Source organism: Neopsephotus bourkii, unplaced genomic scaffold (assembly GCF_033783945.1).
Source record: "Neopsephotus bourkii isolate Nb327-2 ecotype Australia unplaced genomic scaffold, CSIRO-AGI_Nbou_v1 NB_1820, whole genome shotgun sequence".
NCBI lineage: Eukaryota > Metazoa > Chordata > Aves > Psittaciformes > Psittacidae > Neopsephotus > Neopsephotus bourkii.
The window spans coordinates 13793779-13806745 of NW_026902293.1; the positions used below are offsets into that span (position 1 = coordinate 13793779).

Consider the following 12967-nt stretch of genomic DNA (forward strand, 5'->3'; position numbering starts at 1 on the left):
GTCTAAAGCAAGGTAAATTAATTCTCAGGTAGAACTACTGGGAGGATAAACTGATATTATTCACAGAGCATGCAACATAATTTCAGGAATTGTTTTCTATTGTGCAGTAGGAAAATTAAAAAAAAAAAAAGGAAATAAAAGTTCTTAGTAGATGTTCTGGAAACAAAATATGGCTAAAAAAAATGACTGGAGAGATTTAAGTTAAAGGTTATTTACTCTGGGGATGTTGTGCTATCCACATTCAGAATTGTAAAATGGTCTGTATCAGGAATTATTGCCTGGGCAATAATCACAAGTTGCAGCAAGGGAAATTCCTGTTTCATATAAGGAAAAGAAGTGCAACTAAGCAGTATAGCAGGTTTCCCAGAGAGAAAGTGGCTGTTCCATCCTTGGAAGCATTCAAAACTCCAAAACAACATGGACTTAGACCAAACTTTTGAGTTTGGCCCTGCTTTGAAGAGCGGTTGGACTTGAAGACTCCAGAGATCCCTTCCAGCCCAAACTGTTGTGTGAAGCTGTGGCATCTCTATAAAACCAGCAACGTCATGGTCAGCTTTTCTATGATTACAGCAGTCATTTTGTTAGATGAATGATCTCACCTGGCAATGCTTTAAAGCTCTGCTGAGCACTTACAAGGGATTTATGAGTTTGTATTTTCACCACAGTATATATAGAAAACAATCTCAGTTCTTACCACTGTCTATGGTATTTCTTTAGTTATTTCCTTATAAATCACTGTATATCCCTGTACAGGAGCTGTGTACTAGCAAGGTGATTTTGATGAGAGTTAGCTGGGAAATGGAGGCCTTTTTTCATGAAAAATCTCAAAGCTTCTTTTTTTTCTCCCTTCATTCCCTGATGAAAACTTTTTATGTATTCTGTGTGAAATATGTGAAGGAAATTCTGCCTCATAATCCACAGCCGCCTGGGTGTCTGAACATCAGATTTGTGTCCCCTGCATAACTCAAATCAGTTATGTGATAACATCACATAAGTTATGTGATATATGTTATATGTGATATCACACTGAATTATGTGATATGTGATAAGCCAGAAAGACCAAACAGGACACATAAAGAGAGTTCCATCAAGACTATCTAAGACATTTGTGGGAATTAGCAGTTTAGGTTCTTGAATATGGTGAAGGCAAAATAGATATTTAGATCTGAATCCCTCCTGTTCCCAAGTGCCTGCCCTATTTCCTGATCTATTGTGGAAGTACCTCTCTGAACCTTCTCTCACATTTAGAAGTAACTCTAATGAACATCTTCCTAGGGCAGAACACTACAGAAAAATATTTTGTGGTTAACAAATAAAAAAACTCAAATAAGCAAACAAGTAAAAAAAAATCACAAGCAAAACAAAACAGAAAACCAAAACCAGCTCATGATTTACAATCATTTTCTAAGTTGGTAGACAAGAACCAATACCTCAGCTGTTATAGTTTATCCCATAAAATAAGGTGAGTGCTTTTTTGCAAGTCTAAGGTAAACTATTAGTACAGAATGTGATTATCTCTTTCAGGAAAACCATGCACAATACGTATTCATTATATTTTGTTTTGTACTTTATGCAAGTTAGATAAAAGTTGGTATAATCAGTGAAGATGTAATTGCAAGGCAGTCCTTTGAATCACTTGCACACTGAAATGCTCTGAGATGGTGAATCACTACTTCAGGTAGCTTTTATATAAAATCCATTACTATGCAAAACAAGCTGCATCTTATTGTACTTTGATATCCAATTTTCATTTTTGCTAAAGGACTATATTGAACTCATTTAAATAGAAATCAGCTCAAAGAGGGAAAACTTGGTTTGTATTGAATCATACTATTATGCCTTTTGAAGACAAGCATTGAATAATATCCCCAGAGATTAAAAACTGGTTTCAAATTGTTGATGTTTTAAAACATCAGGTGCAGAACCGGTCCCCCATATTTCTTTTCCTATCAGAGGGTATGAGAAGAAAAAAAGACTCAGAGTGACCTGTAAGCGTGGATCCTCATTTACATCTCTTGAGCTGATAAAGAGGGTTATGCAGCCTGGGTGATAAGTCTGCAGATGGTTGCTTCCTCAGCTTAAAGAGAAAGCTACATTAGTAGATAAACTATTTCATTTATGGTGTCAGACATGTGATGATTTTGTTCCTTCTCTATGATTTCACAATATTATTACTTTCCTCTGCCAGAAGGTGTGACCTCATTAGACTGGGATCAGAGAGAGGATCTATGTCTCATTTACAACAAAAAACTGAGACATAATCTTGCCCTTTTCGTTTTTAAGTTTGCATCTCTTTCAGAAATACTATTTAATTATTAATCTTAAAAGTTATACATTTGGAAGAATGTGATACATTAATCAGACAAGCAGGACAAGTTCACTGCATACGTTGGTTACTGTTCTACAGCTGTGTGAAAACTTCTTATAGCTGGTGTTTTATCTTTTAGTATTAAGTGACCACTCTAGTAGGGGGCGATAGACAAAAGGATTTCCTCTATATAGGGAAACTTCAGGAATAGCTACTTTGTAAAAATCTGAATTACGAACCCAGGGATAAGAAGGTGCTCTGATGTGAAAAAAAACAAACAAACAAACAAAAAAAAAAAAACAACAAAAAACCAACCACTATTAAAGGAAAATATTCTCCCTGTAATATCAGAGCTGGATGCTGAAAGGTAAAATCACAGAGTTAGCTTCTCAGAAGAGCCCGAGAGTTAAATGCTGAGCCTGTATTTGATACTCTTCTGAAGAAGCCAGTGCATGTTCTCATTCAGAAAATTAACTGAGTGACCTGATTTTTTAGCAGTTGTATCCTAAAAGTTTTCCCTTTGAAAGTATTAAGTCCATAATTTCAGGAACCTTTTTTGAAAGCTTTGACCAAAGTTGAGTCAGTGTGTCACTGCCACAGATGGGTTAATCTCAAAATTGACTTGAAGCAGAAGGTGGTGTGGCAGGACATAGACATAGCTGATTCCATCCACATTTCCTTGTGCAGTAAGACAAGTAACATGATAATTTATAAGTAGTATGGTATTTTATAGATCACCTTACACATAGATTATGAGGCTCCATGGACACAGAATCTTCTGCTACTGTGTGTGACTACTGTTGAAGCAGTTATCTAAGATTAGTTTTATTCTTTAAGTCCAAGAATCTTTCTGAAGAAATTATGTGACTAAGGGATAAAAGCTCAATTGTTCTATGTCTTCAGCTAATGAATTTGAAAACAAGGTGCTAAAGACTAACAGACTGAAGAAGTGAAAGTAAGTTGCAAAATAATTGTGCACAGGCAGAAGGGAAAGCAAACTTCTTGGTTTAAGACTATGATAAAAAAAAAAGTATGACCAAATTTGAATATTATGTGCAGTTGGTAATAATAAATAGTAAAATAATAATATATTCATAGAACTAAAAAATATAGAGCTTCTCAGGGAATCTGCAGATTCATTGGCTGTCCAACAAGATAGGTGATGTACTACTAGCATTATAAAACAGTTAATCTAACAAAGAAATATATGGTTTTGTTCTAGAAATTTGATTATTGACAGATATTGTCACTCTCAGACTGAAAAGACATTGCTATTTCACCTACATGCAACCAATTCTCTGGCCCGTATTCACTTTGAGTACATAAAGCTCTTCATCTAACTCCTGATATGTGTAAGACTGATCCCTCAAACCATTCTTCTGGCCACTGTGTCTGTCATTCCTCCCTCAATCCTCTGGATTTCTGCTGGCTGGATGAAATTCCTCAGCGTATCCAGGAGTCTTACAATGCATATTCACAACAATGCAGCTATCTGAGCTAAACCAAGTGGAACAGATCCTCTGGGCCTCCACAGAAATGGTCTTCTTTTTCACTGCCTTGCAGAAATTATAGGAAGCCTATAGTTGTGTAATTGGAAGGGGCATTCTCCATTTACCTCAGCACATTATACCAGCAAGGAGAAACAGCTACTTTAGTCCATATGTAAAATATAAAAAATATGTTCAGTTGTCTAGAAGGATTTGATTTGTGTGGTTGTTGAGACATATTCACAATAAATTTGTGCAAATCTTTGTTCACTTATTGGAAATTAACATCCTTCCACTTCTCAGAGCATAGAGATTTATGTACTTCTCATTGGCTGCAAATAAATAAATATATAGTGACTATGCCAATTGAATTCCCAAGGCAAAGTCCAGAAAATCAGAAAGCTGGATCCACTGGGAAATCACACCTTCAGCTACTGCATGGGACAGATGAGCATGTTTGCCCTAGATTGACTTGTGCATTATTTTTTTTAAACAAGGGGGTTTATCATATTTGCCTGGTAGATATTAACACACTGAATTTTACAAAGCTAGCACATCTGGAGAGGGGAAGCATAGGTTTCTTCCTCAGAGCACTTTTCTTTGCCACCAGTAGGGAAGGTTACTGAATCTCTATAGAGTATGTTTTCCTTACAGAAGCTCAAAAGAAACAAATGGAAGATAATGCTGATTTGATTCAAGAGGAATGCATATCAGAGAATGCAGATAATTCTACGGAAGAGCCAATTGAAGGAGGGCCAGATGCAGATGGGGATGGAGAAGATATGACTGATGGGATAGAGGAGGATTTTGATGAGGATGGCAGCAATGAGCTGGTAAGGAATAATCATGCCATGATTATATCTGTCTATGCAGTTGCTACAAGTAACCACAGAGAAACAACAGTGTGGGTTAAAAAAATAAACTCACAACAGCACTGTGATTCACTAGAGCCAAATCCTACATTCTTAATACACTGTAGCATCAATTAAGCATAGGTCCCTTTGATAATAAGTAAGAAAAATATATTTTACAACACTTGGTGATTTTAGGAAGGAAATTGAATATACTTTAAATTGGTTTACATTTATTATTCTATATTTACTAAAATGTAGATAGAGAAAGGAAAACATTCTGGTATTTTTTATTCTAGCTGGAGCATTTCAAAATTAAAGAAGATTCTAGAATGCAGAACTTTCTCATTAGAAAACATGTGCCCCCCCCATGATTCCCAGTCCCTGTCTTTCACGTATATCTTCTGTAGGCTGTGGTGGCAGCTACAGATTTTTTTGACAGAAGGCTTTTTTCTTAAGAAACATTTGGCTAAGAAATATTTGAGCTTTTAGCCTGAGACTGCGCCTTTCATGAAATGCCCATCATGTTGACAGACTTCCAAGTTCTTCTAGAGCAACACTAAAAAAATATTTGGAAAGTCAGATTTATACTTATTCATTCATTCATTCCAAGTAAGCATGGGTCAGTCACATTGGTTTAGAATATAATACTCTCCCTCTCTTCCTGTCTTTCATATTCTGCTGTGAGCAGAAATCACTTCTGTTGCTCAGTGTTATTGTACCTGCTTGTTTTTTAACACACAGTTAATCATGTGTGCACTGTAAAAATCATTCAGTGAAGCCAACAGAAGTCAGTCAGTAATGGGCAGAGCTGAACCAACACCGAGTCTGGAGTAACAAGGCACGTGATTAAACAGTGATTTATACCTCTTACTGTAAACACATTTTAAACCTACTGCTAATTTGAGGGATTGTGTCCCTTTAACCAGCACAAGGCCCTCTTGAATTTATAAATCCTGAATAGCATTATGACTAGAAGAAGCTAGCACAACCTGAATCCCCTCATCTTTTAACATGCATGTAGAATGGATGACAGTATCACTTCTTCTCAAAGGATCAGGTTCTCCTGTACAGATATGAGGGACTTCTGTAAGAAGCTGCCACTCCGATTTTGTAAGAAGTTGAAATTTAGTAATGAACACATAGTTGTAAATATAATAATCCACCATGGCTAATACCTGCTGAAGTGACATTAACAATAGGGGTTGAAGATAGTTTTACAAAACTGGTGGGTTTTGCACTAATTAGATGTCAGACTCCATGCTGCAGATGACTAAGTGGGGAAGTTAACTAACAGTATATTAGCCTCTAACTGTTCAGTGCTGTCATTTTACGCTGTGGGTATGACATATTCAGCATATATCTACAGAAGAAATTTTTCATCTATCAAAGGCCTAAGCAGGAAAGTTTCTGAAAAGCAAGCAGCATGGGAAGACTCATTAGCAGTGAAAGTCTGGAATTGGCACAGCCACATTTGCACACCAATGCTTCCAAGTTAAAAAGCTTTTCCAACATTTATGTTATGGAATCAGTTAAGTACAGTGTATTGCAGACACAGTTCCAAAGACAAAGAGGTCTGAGCCATATATCTAAAGCATGGGGGAGAACCAGCTTCAGTTTCCCTGCATGCCATTACTGAGCCCCTTGGGTTCTACAAGGAGGTGGGTCACTGCACATGGAGAGTGGTGTCCTCTGCCTTGCACTTCAGTACTCATGAATGATACCTCCAACCCTGACATGGTGGTAGCAAGGAAAGGCTGAGGAAGAGCACTTACATGCATTTTCTTGGTCAGGTGCAGCCAGTACCAGTGCCAGGGCAGTGGAGCCAGTCAGCCTCATGCATTTCACCTTCCCTGGTGGAAGGGACCCTCTAGCCAAGAAGCTGGCAATACTGTAGACTTAAAAGCTCAGAACCAAGACTGTCACTAATGTCAATTCCTTATGCTTTTCATTCTCCTTTGCCATATTCCTCAAGCTTTGGAAGAGGCCACTTCACCTCATCCCTGCTATGATCAGATATCTACACTTTCTTTTGCAAAGCCTAGGGAGATCAGTGAATGGAAACCTGCTATGGATGGGATAAAGGATTGCGCTACTAAGGATTACTTCAAAGAAATCTCAGGCAATGGGTGTTTCCCACAGAGAGCTATTATAAATTGAACTATGTATCTTTGTCCTACAGTTTCTACCCAAACTCTTGGCAGCATTGGCCAGTACTGTTAAAATCAGAAGCAGGTAGTTTGTGATGCATATTGTAATTTAGACTAGTTTTCACTTATACTTACATATATTTATACAGATATAATGGCCAGTTCCTGTAACTTTTACTTTCTACTCCAACCACTGACAGCTGTATGACTGGAAAGTCAACCAGAATACTGTCAAATATATAATGAATTCCAGTAGGAATACTTGGAATTTCAATCTGCCTCTACCCATTTTGTGCCCTGCTATCTGGCATCACCCTCTGTTTTGTGAAAAGTAAAATAGATGATAGGTAAGCTTGCTATAAGACAAAAAGTCCTAACAGATGTTCTCCTGTTTTACAAAAACTAGGTTATTTAAGAAAAAGAGCTGACTAATACCAAATGTGATAATCTGGAATGAAGCCACTTGCAACTCATTTGAGGAAAAAATGAGTGTTTTACTTTTAACACTGTTCTTTTAAGCATAAAGAGTGTCAAATATGAAACAATTCGGACAAACTTTCCATGTGTGAAATCATAACCAGAATACTCAGAATAAGAAACACCCCTCCAAAGTGTATTTTTTAATGAAAGCTATAATATTTTCCAAATATGAAGGTAAAGGGATTTAGGGTGATGATGGAAAAAAAATCTTTTCTTTCACCACTAAGAGCAGCAGAGCAAATAGAAGAAAATTTGAAGTGGGCACAACTAATGTTCTGAAGTCACTTGAGCATCAAAATTAGTTGTGAATCCACAAGTCTGAAAAATATTATTAGAAAAGAGGAACATGACTTAAACTTAGAGCTTAACCTTTTTCTCAGTGTTCCATATTTAGCTGTAAATCTTCTGCCTAGCCATTTGCCAAGAACCTGCTGCAGGACTCGTTTTGGTGAACACAATACTGTTATCTTTTTTTTTTTGTTTCCCCTGTGATGAGCCCTAAGGCTGTCAGTAAAGGGAAGTGTTCATTAAGGACAGACCCTCTGCCAGAGTCCAGATGCTGCCAGAATGGAGACTCTGGATCTGTGTATGTGGGTCTGCATCTCTGGACCAGAGGACTCAAAAGTATATTTCTTGATATTTAAATCTAACTTTCAAAGGAAATGACTATGCAGGATGTATGATGTGGGTTTAGGTGGTAGGAACAGTTCTCTAAGTTCATATGCTATTTGGAGGAACAGGTTAACTGCACATTAACTGAGCAACAGCAGCTGTCCCCATGCAGGCTTTCAGCCAAGACCAACTGTGAAGAAATGAGAAGTAGTTTAGCCTGTTGCCTGAGCTAAGTCAGGCATGGATTTAAGGGTGCTTAAGCCTCTTCATTTACCTGCCTGGCTGCACACACAAAGCCGTACCACATTCAACAGCTGCACACCTTCTTCATCCACCATTTAGATAAGGATGTTTTTGGTCCCTGCACTGTAATTTTCAAAGGACTACAGACACGCCCACAAATAGTCATTATAGCTCAGCTGAAGTGTGAAAAAGTTTCAGGCCACAATAACTTGATTGCCCATCTGAACTCTAATTCAAGACTGCTGTATTTGAAGTATCTGCTGCGCTCATCAAATATCACCTCCTGGGTGTCTTCTGTATCAACTGTTTGCTCACAAATGTGTCTCAGTGTCTCCAGTGCTGCAGACACTCCAGCTTGAGGCTTTTTAGACAAATACCCAGAGACTTTTGCTGCATTGACATACTGAGGAGTTCTTTAAATGGTGATTTCAGATATATGATCCAGATACTTACAGATTTGTCAAATAGCTGACTTCAACTTGTTCAGTAATAGGTGCCATCTGCTTCTCATCCACCTGGTGGCTTTCCGCTTCCCCTTGTACAAGCATGAAATAATATATTTAGAGATATATATATATATAAAGTAATCACTAGCTTGGAATATAGCTCCTGGGCTTACTCTACAACTCCTGTCACTTAACTGACCATCTGGAGTGGATGCAAACTTCAGATCTGTTTCCATTGCTCCTTCTAGATAAAAGAAATACCAACCAGAAAAAAAAAAAAAAACAAAACCACAACCCAACAAAAACACCCAACCCAACAAAAAACCCCAACCAAGTATCTGGTTATCCCAGATTTTACTGATCTAGTATCCACTCCTCTCACTGAACAGTTTCTAGCTGCAGTGAATTAAAAATCTTTGTGTTTCTTCCTAGTGTGTGTGTCCGCTCTTATTGCTTGAACTGTACCCTAACAGTGCTGTGAAAAAAGCAACACACCTACACAGCTTCACTTTTTTCCTTACAGGAAACAAGCTCCAATGAAGAAAGATCTTCATGTTTACTAAATTCACCTCACACACAAATCACAAACAAGCCACAAATCATTGGAACTCAAGTCATCAGTGATATCAAGCAGTTTTCAAGTGCCTGTCATGGCTTTAAATTGAAAGGAGTGGGAAGGAAAGCAAATAACCTCATCTTATTCCTGTGGCTGCAGAGTGGAGAGCAGAAAAATCACCTTTGCAGCACAGTCCAACACACATTTTGATATTTAAAAAGCAACTTGTCCTCAGCATCTCTAAAAATCTTCTCACTAAAAGTAGTATTAGCAGTGTGTGGTGTGGCTGAGAGCATGCAGACAAAGCATTTCAGAAATAACGCATGCGGTGGTTTTCTTCTGCTGCTGATTTAGCAGTTGGACAACCTAGAGCATTTCATATGACTTCTATGAACTTGTTTCAGATGGCACTAATCAATCATTGAGGAAGCACTGGCTCAAAATTGACTGTAATTTATCATTGCAATCCCCTTGTAAATAACAAAAATGGCATCCAATTAATTAGCTGAAAACCTGAAGTATAGATTTTGGAAAAAAAAAATCACTTTCAGCTAATGCTTAATAAAATAACAACAAACTAATTAATTGGAGTGAGTTATACACAAGCACTCATCTATATTACATTGTCTGAGAATAATAGTTTCTATCAAACTGTCAGCCTTTCATAATAAATATAATGATAATAGCATAGCAGTGGTTCAGTAGTTAAGCATTCAGTAGAGCAAACTGTTTTCTGGTAGAGCATGTGATCCCACTGATTTCAAATACAATAGATTTACGGTGTCATAACTCAGATCAGACTCTGGTTAGTGCCTGGCTGGAATTTGAAGCTGCAGCATTGTGATTTTATGCTGGTGTAGCTATGCTAAAAATAATGAAGCCACACAAGCATTAGATGGGAGTTTCATTAATGAGATGTCTTGAGAAGCATTTTTATTAAATTGTATCATAAACAAAAGGTACAGTGACTGTAAAAAAGGCCCAGTGCTGGTTACAAGATAGATTTACAGCAGTTACTTTAACAGCAATTATAATCCCCTTTCTATTAAGTATATTTCAGTTAAATTTACCTCTCTAGGGTATTTCATTCCTTACTCTTCTCCTTTTCTCCCTTTGCACTGCCTGTTTTCAGTCTATCATCGGATTTATTTCTAGCATCTGATAGAAAATCATGTTTTAAACACAAATACCAGAAACTGTCACAGGCACACAGGCAAAAAAAAAAAAAAATAGAATTCAGGATAATACTCTGGTGCACTGAATTTCATTATACAAAACTAAAACCACTATGATATAATAGTTATCTTTCTTGTAGGAACTTATGCACGTACTACTTAAATCAACGGAACAAAGTAGTACTTTGACTAAAACTATTAAAAGACATCTTCTTGTTGTGAGTAGGTGATTTAGACCACTGTGAAGACCATTATCAAAGGTATTATCAAAAGTGTCTTTAATATGATGTTGTAAAAGTGAAACCTAACAAAGTTCATTGGCAGGGTTCACTTTACTACTGTACACCACAATTATTTGAACAATGACTCAAAACTACCAAGATAAAATCAAAGTTACTAAGTCATAAGTTAAAATTACCAAGTCAAAATCAAAGCTACCAAGTCATGAGATTCAGTACCGGACTACAAGATTATGCACAATATAGATTGTTTACTAAAGGTCTCCCTTTGGTAAAAGGTCTCCCTGTCTTTAGGAGCACCATTGAGATGTGTCCCAGCTCAAGGGGAAATCACTGCCATACAACCAGGTTGCTTAGCCAGGAGAGCTCAAAGAAGATTCACTTAGGCTGTCATATTTATGGAATAAAGTGGCTGGCTTTTAGTCAAACTATATGTGATGGGAAAGGTGTGCACAATACTCCTTGTACCCACAGCTTTCCTTGTTTCTTGATAAACTTCTCTTGGAAAAGTCACTCCGTTCATTGTGTGATCAGTGTTCCAAGCTCATATGCATCAATGCTTACTGTGTCAACCCTGTGCTCCTTTGTAGGTTTTCAGAGAACAGATTGAAACTAAAGTTGTTCTTGGAACAGCTATGGCTCAGGCCTTTATCTCCTGTGGAGCTGGAACTAATAAGGGGTCAAGTGCATCTGTCACACCTCTGCTATATGTAGCTAAAGGGAAATTAAAGTAATTCAATAACAAGTCTGCATGAAACATTGAAACTTCCTTTACTTACATTATTTTGCATGAGAATTCAACAGTGAAAATACTCAGCAGAGAACGAGATCTCTAGAACAGGAATAAAAAATTGTCTGATTAATTTCATGTAGTTTAAGCCCAATTGTGCTTATCTGAAAAAACAAGATTGATCAAATATGTGAATATGTGATAGGATTAATAGTACTTAACTCATTATTTCAACTAAACTGGATTTTTCATTGCCTTTTTGCATAATTCTTTTCCTGTCAATAGCATCAGGGCAGATCAGACTGACTCTTCTATCAGCAGAATTAGGCTGATTAGGCATGTAAAAAAGATCAATAGCTACTGTGACAATTTGCAGCTTGCTGAGTGCATTTATACAGGGTACTACTTAGAAAAAATAAGGACAAAACTTCTAATTAATGGTAATGGCTGAAGCAACGTTGTGTCAGAAATCTCATTTAGATTAGTTTGAATATCATTGAGACGAAGCAAACTTTAGTCTTTCCAGTGCACTGAACATTTTGGACTTCATTGAAATCTTGCTTTCAGTATCAGGGGAAACATGAAACTCTTCATTTCTAAGACAAATGAATTGATAAAAAATTGTGTTCATTTGATAAATATCAGTGTAAGGTGTTTGTACTTGAGCAAGCTGAGAAAGTCATTAGTGGCAGTATACCTGACAGATACTAATGTGTTGTACCTTCCAAAGCTGCAGTAAATCTAATAACCTGTGACTGGAAAAGTAGAGAAAGTAGTAAAGGCATATCATGAAATCAAAAAATGTAAGAAACTTTCTGACATGCCCTTTTGCTATATTTAATATATTCAATAGCACAGTAGACACATTTGTTGTTCAGACTCTGTTGTATGAGTCATTGGAAAGGCCTTGCTAACAGCTCCTCCTCCCCGTTTTTCCTGGCAGTCAATTTCTCAGAGGAAGACTTCCTAAGTGTTGGTAAGAGTTTCAACCAGGTTATTCCTGACTGAGTAGACCATATTTTTTCTAATTATTATGAATTATTATTTATATCCTATCCCCTATATATCAGACAGGAACCTGCAGAAAATGAAAGCACTGTTATCATTCACTTTGTGTGTCTACTAGGTTTCCCTGAGTGCAACTGTATATCTGTAAAATGAATGAAGTATATCATTTCCTCAGCTTTCACATCTGATGCTCCATCCCTCGAGACATTCAAGGCCAGGCTAGATGTTGTTCTGAGAAACCTGATCTAGTTGAAGATGTCCCTGCTCATTGCAGGGGGTTTGGACCAGATGACCTTTGAAGGTCCATTTCAACCCAAACTATTCTATGATTCTGTTCCCCTGAATCTACTCTATATGATTTAGTATAGTATCCAGTTAAAAAAAAAAATCAAACCCATAAAACAATTAAAACATTTATAATGTAAATAATATAATTAATTATATAACTATTTTGCAACCTTTTTTTTTTTTTCTTAAGCAAAGAACGGGGAATCAGGAAGTTTGGGTCCTGGTACCTTATTTACTGGCTTGTGTATGGGATTTACAGCCTCATGGAAGTTTGGCGCTATGTCTGTTTGGAAACTACCATGGGTGACATCTTGGCTATATACCTGATAATTTCTGATTACTGTTTAATATGTTTTACTGCTTTTTAGAAATTTTCTAAGCACTTACTGTCAAG

At 37.0% G+C, this 12967-nt stretch overlaps 1 protein-coding gene across 7 annotated transcripts in view; it reads left to right on the forward strand.

Moving 5' to 3' along the window:
- Positions 1-12967, forward strand: part of RALYL (RALY RNA binding protein like) — a 409831-nt gene that overhangs the window by 368748 nt on the left and 28116 nt on the right. For 5 of the 7 annotated variants that reach the window (XM_061343014.1, XM_061343015.1, XM_061343013.1 and 2 more), the window contains one exon: positions 4450-4628. The exons of the other annotated variants lie outside the window; for them this stretch is intronic. In XM_061343014.1, coding sequence (XP_061198998.1) covers positions 4450-4628 — 179 coding nt within the window. The remainder of the gene's footprint in view (positions 1-4449; positions 4629-12967) is intronic. 7 annotated transcript variants of the gene reach the window in all.